This window comes from Triplophysa dalaica, chromosome 18, assembly GCF_015846415.1.
Source record: "Triplophysa dalaica isolate WHDGS20190420 chromosome 18, ASM1584641v1, whole genome shotgun sequence".
Classification (NCBI taxonomy): Eukaryota; Metazoa; Chordata; class Actinopteri; order Cypriniformes; family Nemacheilidae; genus Triplophysa; species Triplophysa dalaica.
The window spans coordinates 6,097,628-6,112,716 of record NC_079559.1 but is presented as its reverse complement, the minus strand read 5'-3'; the positions used below and the strand labels follow the sequence as shown (position 1 = coordinate 6,112,716).

The 15,089-nt window shown below is 39.4% G+C and overlaps 1 protein-coding gene across 1 annotated transcript in view; it reads right to left on the bottom strand.

Annotated features, from left to right (window-relative positions):
• Positions 1-171: 171 nt before the first annotated feature.
• The window catches only part of cep350 (centrosomal protein 350), a 31,226-nt gene continuing 16,308 nt past the window's right edge, over positions 172-15,089 (bottom strand). Inside the window, 21 exon segments of the mRNA XM_056772550.1 lie at positions 172-2,121; positions 2,520-2,642; positions 2,767-2,913; positions 3,004-3,468; positions 3,850-5,744; positions 5,834-5,910; positions 5,991-6,127; positions 6,300-6,460; positions 7,083-7,245; positions 7,439-7,629; positions 7,762-7,934; positions 9,661-9,783; positions 12,086-12,243; positions 12,426-12,572; positions 12,702-12,789; positions 13,232-13,292; positions 13,295-13,418; positions 13,661-13,863; positions 14,013-14,176; positions 14,276-14,365; positions 14,496-14,629. Of these exon segments, the coding sequence (XP_056628528.1) occupies positions 1,960-2,121; positions 2,520-2,642; positions 2,767-2,913; positions 3,004-3,468; positions 3,850-5,744; positions 5,834-5,910; positions 5,991-6,127; positions 6,300-6,460; positions 7,083-7,245; positions 7,439-7,629; positions 7,762-7,934; positions 9,661-9,783; positions 12,086-12,243; positions 12,426-12,572; positions 12,702-12,789; positions 13,232-13,292; positions 13,295-13,418; positions 13,661-13,863; positions 14,013-14,176; positions 14,276-14,365; positions 14,496-14,629 (4,986 nt within the window). The 3' untranslated portion in view covers positions 172-1,959.

The window sequence follows — 15,089 nt, the reverse complement described above, 5'->3', positions numbered from 1 at the left end:
CCCCTTTATGTATGGCCATGTAAATCTGCATTGACAGCCAGCGGCCCATTCGTTCGAATTCACCCTTTGCTCAAATATTGACATCGCTCATCATTGGTTCAAGTTCATGTTTGAACAGTTAACCTCATTTTACATAAGCAAAATTCTCATGAGGACAAAAAATACCCAGTGTGACTGAGAAATGAGATTTTTTATTCACAATTTCTAAAGAATCAGTTTGTTAACAAATATATCTATGTACATGGAAGCAAAAGGAAATACCCATTTTCACAACAATCTTCCATGAGTCTACTCACAGGAGATTAGAGTCGACTATTTACACAGGTTAAACAATTTACAAAGTGCACCTCCGTCTCTCACAATACCTCATTATAAATATACATACACATAAGGGATGGAAAACATTTCTATGATCTACCAATTTAAAAGTAGAAACTGATTATCAAACCATTTGTGCCACACAAATCCTAACTGACCCGAAAGGCAGAGAGTTATAGCCAAGAAGACAGATTTTTAGTAGCGGCCTATTCTCTGAAGGAGGTAGAGATCTGCGTTACCTATATAAGTAGCTCTGCCCGCTGGGTGACACAGACATGCTTCGAATCATTGACATTTTGATGCTGGGTTTTAGAAACGGTTACTGCATAGATGACAAACCACAAAATTCTCTACATCTACCCTCTACAGGTCTCTATTGGACAGACTGGCTCAGCTGTGAGAGAGGTGTGGGACGTTTTACAGTTCATTAAAAACCTTATACAAATTCAGACCAGGAACATTATGGAGACTGATTTACAAACAAATATGTACATCACAGTATAGCAAGATCTGTTTCCAAAGACAGGTCGGATGTGCTGAGCCATTGGAAAGTTAGCCCAAAAGGTACACAATGAGTAAAACACTTCCTTTTCTTAAAAGTAAACCAATTTGTCCTTGTGCCAGACAGATTCAAATACTACCGTTCATCTTTTCCTTGCACAATTGTTTCTTAAAAAACAACATTTTACTTGAAAAAGTTGTGATGGTGGACACAAAGTAAGGCAGAAATGTACACCTTACAGCATTAGAGGTTTATCCAGCTACTGTATGAAGAAATAAGAGTTAAGACTAGATTAAAGCCAAAAGGACACTAAAGGAAGTAAGGGAAATGTCGCCCCTGTATGAGCAAACAAATAACCATTGAGGCACTTAATGGGACGAATGGGAAAATAAATGGGAAAGGCAAATGTTAAGGCTAGAATCCAGCATGACCGTGTTCTGCACAGTTAGGATAACATTTCTGGTAACGGTTGTTGTATCTGTTGTCAGTACAGCATTACAGCATAAGGACATTGTTTCTTTCTGCCTTCACAAAGCATACAGTTAAATATCATTTGCATTCATCATTATCTTGCATCAAATTCCTTTACATTGTATTGCCATTTTGACATTCATATTTTACTTATTGTGCTTCTGCAGCTGCGTAAAAGGGTAAAATAATCTCTTTTCTTCACACACTATTCAACATTTCTTTAGAATTCAATTGTTACTTTTAAATAAATTAATAGATTTAATGGTAAGCATATTTATGATACAATCTAAATGAATTAAACAACTGTTTTTTAAAAAGTCTGTTAGTCTTCAGGTCTGTCCTGATTTGATCTGACCCTTGGTTTTGAGACTTGAGAATGGCAGAGCCAGTTTTAGCAGCAACGATGAACAGACACAGTATGGGGAATTTGGACCCAAGCAGCTTCTACAATTAACACAGTATCGCGAGTAGCTGGATTCAGGAGAATATCTCCACCATCTTCAGAAAGATTTGACTTGCTGATAAGATGCCTTGTGATTGGAATTCACTATGTCTTGTCATGGACTTTGAAGCAGACTCGAGGGGAATTCCCCACTAAATATCTGTTTATGCCAAGGCCCGGCTTACAACAGAAGGTACCTAAAAGGATATCTCTGTACAGAGCATCATCAGAGAGTTCTTTTGGATCGATTCTCTTGGATTTGCGTAAGAACGTCAGCTGTGTCTTTAAGCAAGGCATCAAAAATCCCATCAGCTAGCTGCATCTTTACAAAAAGTTCATCCTCGTCGTAGTTCACCCACTGAGATTCCTCCTCATGCAACTCCTGGACCTAAAGGGTTGGTTATAATGTATTTAGACAGTTGATTTTGCATTTATTTTTCAAAAAATTAATCTGCATAATACAATTTTTACGACATTATCCACATCACAGTTATGTTGATGTAAAATTATTTGCATTTTAATTTTGCATTAATAAAAACAAACATAGATGAACATATTTAAGAAATTGTTCATTATAAAAATCAATTAATGTTCAATCTAAATGACATATAAATATACACACACAAATATTCCCTAAATAGATACACGTGCATGTTTATAAATACAAGATAGAGTACACAGACATATATTATATATATACAATGTTTAATTCTGGATGCGATTAATCGTTTAACAGCCCTATTAGGTGGCACTACAAACATTAATGAGAAGTTTGAAAAAACTTACTAGAATGTGGTCAACTCGGTCTCGTTTCTTACGGCCAAATTTGATCATCTTCTGCCAGTCTGTTTTTTGATTCTGTTCTTTTCTTAGACCACACAACTTTAATACCTCAGTGGTAACAAATTCCTGAAATAAGAAATCAAATATATAACGAAATAAGCTAAATTACTCATAAAATGTAACAAGGTACAAGAATATACCTTATTTTACCAAGTACCACTGTATAAAAAATGCATTGCATCTTGAATACCTGAACTGTCGTGATGTCATTGGGGCATTTCACTCGATGGAAGTAGCTGGAATTAAGGCGATGTGGCTTCATCCATTGTGGCTGATCAACTTTTGGATCTTCTGCATAGATGTCTTTAATGACCTCCCATGACAAATCAAAGACGGCCTGTAAATCAACCAAGCCACAAACATTTTAACTCACTCACTTTCCTGAAGCTTAAACAAAGACAACCCAAAATGACATCTCGATACTTACCAGTTTGTAGCTTTGTTTGCACTGAGATTCCTGGTCATTGGCTTTGGCATCTTCTCCCAGAAAATTATTGGAAGGTTGAGGTTTAGGTACTCCAGCCAGACTTGGTCTACCATTACCCAGCTTGCAGCTTTTCCAGATCTCTTGTGTGGCTGCACTGACCAGTTTCTTCACATCCGGGACAGTGTGAGGAACAATCATAGCGGGCTCTTCTGGTTGTTTCATCTGCAAGGGAAGCTCAGGCCTCGGTGGCGTTTTGGCTTGCTCCCCAGAACTCAGAGAAGTAGAAATCCCATCTTTCTGCTGTTTTTGTTTCTGTTGTTGTTGTTTCCGTGAACTGAGACCGAAATCCTCATCGAACCAGTCTTGATCGTCTCCGAGGCTATCGAAGAGCTCACGGCTCAGCTCGAGCTCCGTCAGACGTTTAGCTAGCTCTTCCTGTCCACTTGTACCCAAGAAGGGGCTTTCCTGTTGAAAAGACATGGTAGAACACTCATCATTCTCACCTCTGTACAGATTTTATCACCTTTAGTTTAGGAGAACCTATGTTTAGACTTAACATCATCACCTCTAGACTTTACCAAAAGGACGTTTAGTATGTTGCTCATTGAACTTTGCAACAAACTGTTGTATCCAACATCCATCAGTCCATGGATGTGTCAATACAGCTCGATACGTCAACAAGCATTACACATTAGGCAATGTTAGCAGCTTGCTAGGTAATCATTCACTTGTTTTTAAGAGAAACACGAGGACTGGAGGATGATAACCATTTTTAACAAGTTTAATGGCAACAAACGAAGAACTTAGATAAACTGAAAACTGACAAGAACAGTCAATGCCACTTACGGGTCTGTTGCAATGCTCAGGAGATGAAAGTTCTGCCTGGTCTTCATCAAAGAAAGTGCGGAAGTTGTCTGTCCTTGAGTTGGATCTATTCTGAGACTTAAAGTTGTTGCTCCTAAGTCCATCATCTTCATTGATGAAGTCTCTTTTCAACTGATTAGCAGCTGATAACTTCTCCTCTTTATCTTTCTTGATCTTCTGGAATTGCTTCACAGCGTCACTTAAAAAGTTTTCCACCAGTTTATCCGCAAGGGTGGTCAAAGATCTTTTGTTATTCAAGTCCTCTCTCGTATCAATACTGGCCTCCTCAATAGATATATCTGTAGATTTTGGAAGGCCGTCGACTCTGGATTTCTCATCCTCTTCTAACAGGTCCAAAATGACTGCTGTTTGTTCATTATCCTGCTTTTGTTTTTTAGACGACCCTTTATCCAAATAATTTAGGAACGGAACCTCGTCATCAACTGATGCTTCCCCAAATTCCAGAATGATGCCTCTGCCATTAAGCAGAGTGTGTGAACGATTGTCAAAGTCCTCAATATTGCAGTTAATATCATTCGAATCCAGGTTATGCTGTTTGTTGTCGGGTTTAAACAGCTCACCAGAAGGTTCTTTGCTCTCGGGATGCAACTCTACGTCAGATGTTTGTCCTTCCATGTTTTGGAGATTTCTATGCTCTTCCTTCTTCTCTGAGCGATTGGGTTTGTTGTTCAGTTGATCATCAAATGAAGAATCTTTATCTTCTGTATCCGCGCTGGCCTCAAACTTCTCTGGAAGACGAGAGATCTTGTCTGGTGGGGCGAATATTCCATGGTTTTCCTGACACTCAAAGTACACAACCCCATCATAAGTTCCTTTATTACTTCCCTCAGGGTTGTCCAGTTCAACCCCAGCCCAAAATCCATTGGCAAAGTTGGTTGGTCCTTTAAATCTTAGGGTTCCTGGTTGTACGTTACTCACCAGAACTCTGTCTCCAACACAGAAGCTTGGCAACTCATCATTGATTGGCAAGGTTGGCTCTTGAGGAGAAGTTGGACATTTTGAGGGGCTGAAGACATCCTCTTTGGAGGTCAGGTCAGCCTGACCTTCAGCTTGGAAGCTCTCATTAGTACTTCCTGATCGGATACTTAGTTCTTCTTCAATTTCCTCTTCGCTACTGTACGTAGGGGACTTGTAAGACGAATTCTTGGGCTCTGGAAAAGAAGGTGATGCAGGGTTTGATTCATGGATATCCTCCTTGAATGATTCAAAAGAAGACTCAAAGTCATCATTATAGCCATCACCAGGAGACGGTGTTTCTTTGATATTTGGTGAATCGTCTTTCTTGGACAACATGAATTCAGGGGTGTTTGAACGATCCATGACTGACGGACTCTTCTCAGCTAACAGGAAGTCTAGATCTTTTGATTCCTCAGCAGGAGATGCAATAGTGTCCATTTCAAATCTGGAGTTCTCTCCAACATCTCCAACAACTTGAAATGCTGGGTCTTCATCCTTCCCAGACAATCTTTCCTCTTCAGTTTTAATGTCCACATCCTTTAAGATCTTAGAATTAAGATCCAGTTTAAGCAAAAGATCAGAGTGCTGGTCAGAGATGTCACTCTCGGACACTTCTGACTGGACATACTCCAGCTCCTCCATGATATCTGACTTTTGGCTAGAGACCAAGCTCTCATCTCCTGAGAGGTGGTCACCAGCTCCTGTTCTAACTGAATGCTCTATAAGTGGAGGTGCATCCTCTAAATGGTGGCTAGGCAAGTCTGGACTCTGCAAGCTCCTCAAATCATTCATATGTTCTGGACTTCCAACAACTGGGGTTGGGGTAACAGTAGGAGGATCTTCGTCTGAGGTAACGTCCTCAAGTTGCGATGTGTGATTTTCTGATGGTCCAACATCATCTGCAAACAAAAGTATATGTCATACCTGTTTGTATGGTTATGTATACTTTCGGTTGGTCTATAGCACTTTAGTAAAATAGTTAGTGTACCTTTCTCAGTTGATGTCTCTATGGGCACCGATTTCTCAGACTCTGTGACAATCTTCCAGTTTTTGCTAGTCTCGTGCCTGTCAAATTAAACAAGTAAACCAAACATTAGAGAAATTAATGGTAATGCAAAGAAAATAAATAAGGTTTAAGGACTAACCTCTGAAGAGGAGGAGGTTTTATTCTAGGCTTTTCAGTGCCTGACGTGGGAGTTTTAATCTGGGGTTTAGTAGTTGGAGTGTTGTCAGGCTCTTTACTCAGCTCAGCCTTGGTCTTCTGAATGAAGTCATTGTATGACTAAGGCACACACAGACTCTCACATTAACACACTGAGAACTCTCCATTATAGTCAATTATAAATCAGATGGTTCCACTTAAAACTTGACCATCAACAATAATAAATCCTCTACAGCCAATTGGCTGCATAAACTTCCATCCAAAACAAATTCAAAGAGGGGAGGTTGCTGACCTCGAGCTGTTTCAGCAGACTAGCCTCCTGAGCCTTCAGCCGTTCTTTATGTCTTTTCTTCTGCTCTTTCTTCAGCTGGTAGACCACCGTTTTGCGCTTACGGAGCTCATCCTTGAGGGCGTGAATGCGGCTCTCAATATCACTCTGATCTGATACGGTTTCTAATACCATAAAAAAAAAATGTTTGAGAAATATAAAGTAAACTGTCTAAAGCAACATTACAGTTTACAGTCTTCATAGCGATTAGAAATGCTAATGCTAATAAAAATAAAGAAATGTGAACAAAGGAGGAGCATCTTCCTTAATACATATATCAGTATAAGGGCATGGTGCCTTATCTGTGCTTCTATAAAATGACTAAGCACTTAGTGTTTAGCTGTGAGTGCACTTCCCTGGCTAGGAGCATTATATTTTGCTGGCACAGTGTGTAACTCTTTCTCATGTATACACATCACCAAAAGATGGGAGGGATGGAATCGGCTATATAAATTATCCTTGTGACTAACATATAACTGCCCTGACTAAACGGATAAAACAATAATGCTAGCCTTTACATAAAAATTTAACAGAATTTTATTTAAAATATAAAAAATAATTTACATCAATCATTCTTTAAAACAAATGCAAATACGAATGGTTCATTGTGACTAAAAGTTGGGGCCTTAAAATATCAGAAATGGAATAATGTTCATAACAGATTTTCTAGAAAGAAAATACAGCCTGGACTGATTTGATTAAGCAAAAAATCTTTTTAGAAACACCCTACCAGAGAAAGGATCTTACCGGATAGAGTGGCCGAATGGGGGTCACTGATGTGAGGGTCACTGCTCCTAAAGCCAGAGTGCACCTGCATCCTACTGCCGCTTCCGCTGGGACTCACGACAGTGCCAGTCTGACTACTGTCTGGATGTCGAACAGAGCTAAGGCTGGCTTTCCCTTGAGGAGACTACAAACACCAAACAGGAAGATGAATCCAAGGTCAGAACATGCAAATCACACTCATCAATCAGAGCTAGAAATCAATACCCTGTAACGTCACTTCTTTACACATTTCTATTTTTCCGATCCTTTACATGCTGGAATCTGATCTTTTCACTTTCAGAGTTGATCATGTAGGATCCGTACAGCTTGGTTCTGACCTGTTTGCTGTCTGAAGTGTGGAACTCAGGTGAGTAGATGTTATCAGGAGCAGGGCTGCTGGGCATATGCGGGGAGGGGACCTCCGAGAGGGGACGGTTTGAAGAAAGACTGGCCAACTGCTCTGGAACAGACAGATCTGTGTGCACGCTAGACACTGACAAGGCCGGGGAGTCATCCTCACTGCCTGCTTCTGTGGACATGCATACAGATGCAAAGGTGTAATGAGTCAGGCGGCATCTAATAAATGTTAGACAAAATCCCTTTAATTTAGTTTTAAAGGGTTCTCCACCAAGTTCTCCACCTTGTCCCCTGGAACTCTTACTGCGTTCGCTCTCCCGGCTGTGTGCCTGCTGCTGTTTCTCCCAGGCCGCGAGGGCCTGTTTCTCCATACGTCGCACATCTGCTTCCTCTGCATCCAAACGCTGTCGCCACTCCAACAGTTCTTCTGCATGTTTGCGTCTCTGCATCAACTGCTGCTCTCTCTTAGTGAGAAACCTGCAGGAGAGAGAGAGGGTCCGGGAGAGAGAGAGTGAGAGTGAGAGTGAGAGTGAGAGTGAGAGAGAGAGAGAGAGAGAGAGAGAGAATGGGAGAACAAGATTGTTTAAAGCAAAGAGACACTTTAGAGATGCACCACCACAAACGCAGGCAAAGCAGACATCCAACTTACCAAGTCTTCTTACCCACCAATTAGTTTCAATTATGAAGCCCGTGAACCCGTATCACATTCGGATCACAATCATACACACGCACGCATTCACACAAACACACAGACAGACACACACACGCGCACACACACACACAAAATCCAAATCATGCTTCCCCTGGAATCCGGCAAACCTTTCAAAGGGGAACTAACAGGCCCTCAAAGGATTTTTCATGCACATACACCAGCTTTTGGGTGACAAACACAGAGACGACCGTATGACACACTCCAACCAACCCAGGGTTTGACAAACAGTGTTATGCTTTTGTCTCTATAAGTGAAGCGCTAATTTTATTGCTTTTTGCTAGAAAATAAAAAATAATTAACTAAATCAATATTTTTTTTTAACAAAAGATGTTCTCTCGGAATCTAGATGATAAAAACAACCCAATAATTTGGTATACAAATGAAGTGCATTAAGCCAAAAACGGAACAATTAAAATTGTACATTTATGTTATGATTTTGTGCGAGCTGTGCCAAGTGTCCTTCACTAAAGCTAAAGGAAAAATAAATGTCCTCCATTCCTTTAGGCCTCGGTATGGTGGATCAAACTCGACTGCCTTTTTTTATTGAAAGTTAAGATCATTAAAAACATGTTAGAGAAAAACAGATGGCTTTATCTAAAAGCAATTGTCTTGCTTTGTGAATACAACAGCCATCTTCATTGAACCATAAATTCCATTATGTTGCTTCAGTCATATATACTCATTAGCTCATCACGGGCTACACTTATTTAATCAGTGGCTGGAGTTAAGATTTACTGTGGCCATTGGGCAGATGAAGAAGTCCTAAACTAGCATTATTCAGGGACGCATGATACATCAGTCTGCCCGGCCTGTCTGAAGTGAGATATTCCTCTCTGTCTCCACTCACCACAACACTAAGTTGGAGAACAGATTAAACAGAGCCTTCTCTTTGTGTGTGGTGCGTGGATGAGTTATTCGCCCCGAAATCAAAAGAAAAACAATTATTTTCAAAAAGACAAATGAAATCTAACCTAATGTTTTTCTTTGAAATTTGAGGTGAAATACGACTTGGACATCATTTTGTGGGATTCTATATTTAATCAAGACAGACCAGCAGGTGAGATGAACACTAGATTTGAAAGGATCCCACCACATAGAGACAAAAGATAAAATACCACCTCAGATAAAAAACACCCATTTAATTCACCATAATTCAAATGAGGGTGATCTTTGGCTTTGAGATTTGTAACAATCGTGATCATTTGCCTATCGTTGATCTACAAGACAATTAAAAAAACATGTCTAATTGCAATTTAGCCCAACATTAAACACATGATAAACTTGTATAATCTTAGTAGCCAAAGAGCTCATTTCAACATGGTGTAGCTGTCTTTTCATTCATCATTCCATTCCACTTTTCCAAAAATGTAACCTCACCAAACATTCCCCCACCCACCACGCATCATCAGTGGATGAACAAAAGCATGCTCCATGGGAAACAGGTGCCGTGAAAGGTTAGAAGTACAAGAGGGGGATTGTGGGTAACTGTACCTGACCAATTGGCTGTAGATAAAGAGCTGGAATTTGGGGTGGAGTTTTGGGAGACAGACAGACAGACAGGCCCAATGATGAGCCGTGAAGACAGAGAAGAAATAATGGACAGGAGAGCAGTGTCTAAAAACAGAAGATTCGACAGGGAATTATAATCAAAAGTGAATAGAATGGGATAGATTCAGAATGTTAGGAGGGTGTGAATAACGCACAAGAAAAAAACACAAATATGGAGAGAGAGAGAGAGAGAGAGAGAGAGAAAGAGAGAGAGATTGTAAATGTGTATCTGTTATTTTCCAAGCTAAGAAAACAGATTATCCAACAGTGACTGTTTGCAGTTAACCACATGCTGAAACTTCTTAACAGTTTAACGCAACATACATAAAGCACAACAGCATCTTAGAAATGATCAAAGACATTCTGCGTTTAACAGATGAGTTTATGAGAAAGCTGAAAGGTCTTTAATTACAAGCTCCCCCCTTACATCCGCACATGGCCTGGAAATGTTTATGTGCAGTCACAGCGGTCTGGTCATAAAAACTGGCCACATCACCAAATTTACTTTTTTGCATTTATATTGTTTACATTACAATTAGATAATTAAACTGCCATGAAAATACATTTATCCAATATATAATTTATATGGGTTTATTGCATTTTTGTTTTTCTGAGCAAAAAATAAATATACATTTCCCCCGATTTACAGAAGCCGCCTACTAAAATATCAGTGTAACAATCTTGTCAGGCATATTTACAACAAAAGTCATCATTATGACATATCAAAAGACTTATTCCTTTTACCCCAAATTCTAATTAGTTTATTTTTTTTGTTTTACCCACTTGTCAATAAGATTTTTACTAATCCTTTTTCTTTTCAAATTTTGAATATGTACCAGTCAGTTTTATTCTCCAAAAGCTTAGTTGAAACCATAAAGTAGAAATTTATTTTATATATTTCATATGCTTTCTATGGACATAAAATCACTTTTGTAAATATATTTTGATGGGGACATCTTAATGTCTTTGACCCAAATACATATTTATGGGATGAAATTGGAGTCCTTGTTTGTGAAACAACAACAAATTGTTGGTTTGCATTTAAAGCATCAATGAGTGGTAGTACTCTTTTTTTTTATAGGAAAGCACTTTCTGAAAACTATTTTATTAAAAAATATGAAATTTAACACAAATTAAAGGAATTGTTTACCAAATTGTCATATATGGGTTAACCATTCCTTTAAAAAAAAAAATTTTTAATCAAAACTGCAATACAAATCTTCCAATGAACACAGAATTCTCTAAATCTGATTACAAACCCCTTTGAATAAAACTGGATCAAGTGTGTATTGGTGCTGTGCAGATAGACCACTGAATAAAAACAGATAAAAGTTACAAAAAGGATCATCATGCTGTTAGTCCTTTCAGAGTAAGAATAAGCAAGCAGAAGCGTGAGAGCAATGGTACAATCGCAACTTAGCATGTGATTAGTTAAATCAGACAAGCGTGAAATCCATCCCTCAGCGTACCAATTTCATTCAAACAAAAATGTGTCAGCGCTATGAAAAGTTTTGGAACAATAGCACGACTCTCACCAGTTGCCGAGCTGTGACGGTAAACAAAACATGTTGTCAAATCAGCCTGAGTGGCTGAACATAGAAGAATGAGATCACATACAATGAGCAAAGAATTGAGAGAACACGTGGAGGTTATGAAGCACATTGAAACATCCCCAAATAACTGAGGGACCATTTCATGAGATTGAAATAATAAAGATTGCATTAGGGTAATCACTGATTCAGACATCTCGTTGGCATTTTCTGTTTACTAGTGCCATAAAGATATGGGTCTCTATTTTAGATGTGAAACAAAGACTATGAAATTTATCCTCAAATTCATTGAGGGAGAAGGGGGCCGTTTTCCTACACAGAGCACGCTTGAGTTCAAACCAAAGATTCTGCACACAGAAATGTACACCAAGTTAGCTATTAAAAAAGGACAAATCACATGTCTCTGGGAAATTATTAAATGGCATTAGTAGTATTAGCAGGTCAAACTATTAGAAACCACCCTTTGCACACCAAACAGGAATTCTTTGCTTGGCCTTGGTTAGCAAATCAAATTTAAATGTTATTAAAGTTTGGTTAAAGCTGCAAACCGCAACTTTCTTGGCAAAAACGAACAAAAAACTGAAATTATTTTTAACTTGATCTTTTGCGGGTAATGTAACATTGAAACATTTTAGCTGTTTACCTGGTTTAAGGGTAAATGAGGTCAGTGTCAAAAGTTACGATTGCAGCTTTAGAAAATATAGTTCAACAACAAATGATCAAAGAATAAATTTTCTGATTTACTCTTAAACAAAAAGTGAAACATAAGGGAGGACAGGAGAGGGATATAATAAATAGAAAATTTGTTGTTTATTTACTTCTCATCCATGTGAATGCGCATCTTTTTCAGTTTCTGCATTATGCTGCTGGTTTCACTGCCTGAAACAGACATGGGGGAGGGGCTCCGTGTCTCTGCATCTGTTACTATGACACTGGGCGGAGCAGACTCCTCTACCACACCTGACACAGATGATTCCTGTAACAAATGTAAAAAAGCCCTTTCAAAACATGCTTGCAAGACAGAACTATGTTGCTATTTCTCCAAAGGTCTGGTTGGAACTTGCCATCTTCAGCCACAGGAAAGGTATGTATTTCTTAAATCAATATACTATGTTATCACATACACAGTAACAGAACCCGATTCTTCACAGAACTAACCAGGTTTGCGTCTCCTGATTTTTTCAGTCGCTCTTTCAACCTGAGGGTCGAGTGTCTCATTCTCTCGATCTCCTCCTGCTGTTTGAGGAGCAACTGTCTCTCTCTCCTCGCTGCTTTATTGGCCTCCTGCAGCCGTTTAATCTCCGCCTGTGAAACAAACATCACTGATTTACTTTGCATTTGTACTGCTAAATTATTCTTTCACCCCACTGTATTCAGAAATATGATCACAATTCCACACCTTTTAACAGATACATCTACACGTCAGTACATTACCTGTTCCTGTTGGAGTTTCATTATTAGGCCTCTCTGTCTTTTACGTAGGGGTGGCATCTTATCGTCTTCTCCTTTATCTCGGAGACGCCTGAAGGAGCGAGCAGGCAGGAACACAATAAACACTCAATAACACTCACACATAAATCAACACACGTGCTGTCTGGGAATTTATGAGTTTGTGTCTCAACACTGGGAGACAAAAATAACTTCTTTGAGACATGAAAACATGAAAGAGCATTCACGATGTATGTAACATCACAATTCTGAATGAAAGAGAACATTCAGTGAAAAAACATGTTTAATGGCGCAATGCCATTATTAGTTAATATTTTCCGCTCATACACAGATGAACAAAAGTCCTTTCAGTCAATGTTAAGCATTGATTTATTATGCTCAATAAAAACAACAGACATTTATTACAAGAGTAAATGAGATCGATTTGATGCGTTTAATATATTTTTCTACCATTTTAAAGTCAATATGTTGAACACTATAATGACAGTATGAACATCACAATATAAATGTCCTGCCTCTTTTGATGTTCCAGCCAGGCCAGTTCAGCTTTGGTCTTTTCTCTGAGGGCTTTCTGCGCAGACGAAGCAGTGAATTCTGGTGCTGAGCGCGAACCTCCTCCTCTTTCATGTATTGACGCACCAGGTCCATGGTGAACTTGGAGAAGCTGCCCTGACCGCTGGAGAAAGGCGTGCTGCCATCCTGCTGTGCATTACGTTTTGGAACACACAAGAAGAGTCATACATAAAACAAGTAATCAAAACTATAAACAACTAAGGGGAAAAAAAAGGGTGGAAAGACTTCATCAGAACCAATTCATTTTTAAAGCACAGTCAAGGAAAAGCAGCCAACATCACATACAAGAACTTTTTCATAACTGAAAAAGAAATAATGAATTCAGCCCAGGTGGATATGAAATAAAGTTGATCCCAGAGGTAAAACCTCACCTTTGAACTCTCTCTGGGGCTGGTTCTGTCATGGCGGTGGTCGTCATCAGAGTCAGGATGAGGACTGGGTTTCCTGTCCAGCGATTCACGACGATGGGCCTCCGACGGCAGTAGAGAGCGGAATGATTTTTCCTCGATCTCATCCTCAGTCATCGAGTCCTCAAACTTTACAGAGTACTCTGTGGCGATTGAGGCGCTGTCCCCTGATTGGAGGAAGACACAAAAGTGGAATTTTTCTAAATAATCTCCCAGAGATTCCGCTCACACAGAGTCATTTAGAACCAACATATATATCACAAATTGTACATTGGAACAGATTTACGTTGCCCATCCCAAATATGACAAGTTTTACCTTTCTCCTCAAGCAGGCTGTGAATGCTGTCAGAGCGCAAGGACTCATCGGCAGCTGTGTGAGCCAGATCCTCCACTGAACTGCTGCTGCTTCTGTCTTTCTCCCTCTTCTCCTTCTGATCGGATCGAGATGGACTCAACTGGGTGCTACTGCTGCCGCCACCGCTAAAAAAAAAAGGAAGGAAAAAAAAATACATATCCAAGTCTCCAATCCATATTTGTGCTCTGAAAGCTCAAATGAAGAGCTCATGGGAAGGGTAGTACCTGATGGTGGGTCTCCTAGAAGGGATGGACCCTGAAAGGCTGTCTGGTGGTGTCTCAGTCTCTGAGTCTCGAGACGGATCGTTCTTTAAGCTACGGGAGATCCAAAACAACAACACAGAGAATCAGATAAAGAGATCTAAAGCACTGCAAGGCCCTTAGGTCAAGTATTTATTTTAGGAAGAACTGCAGAAATAAGCAGCTAGGTATTCGGCTGAATCACCTGTCCGTGTGGGGGTCTGTCTGAAGCTGTTTCGGGCTGTGGTTGTGCTGTTTTTGCTGGTCGCACAGAGGTGTAAGAGAGGAGCCAGGAACACTCAATAATCCTGTAATCTGTGATCGAGCCAGTTCAGTCATCTACAGAGAGAGAGACAGAGACAATCACACTTCTTATCTTTCAAACTGAATTTAAAGAGAGCTGCAGCGGTTAAAAGGGATACTTCACCAAAAAATGTAAAATCTGTCATTATTTACTCACCTTCGAGTTGTTCCAAATCTGTATAAATGTCTTTGTTCTGATGCACACAGAGAAAAATATTTGGAAGAATACTTATAACCAAACAGATCTTGCCACCCATTGAGGGAAAATTTACTATTTTTTGTTCTGTTGAACACAAAATAAGATAAACAGTTCAGGGGAACTTTTGACAAACGTTGTATTTTTTCCTACTATGGTGGTCAATGGGGGGCTAAATCTGTCTGGTTATAAGCATTCTTCCAAATATATTTCTCTGTGTTCATCAGAACAAATAAATTGATAAAGATTTGGAACAACTCGAAGGTGAGTAAATGCTGACAGAAGAGAAATTCAAGAGAA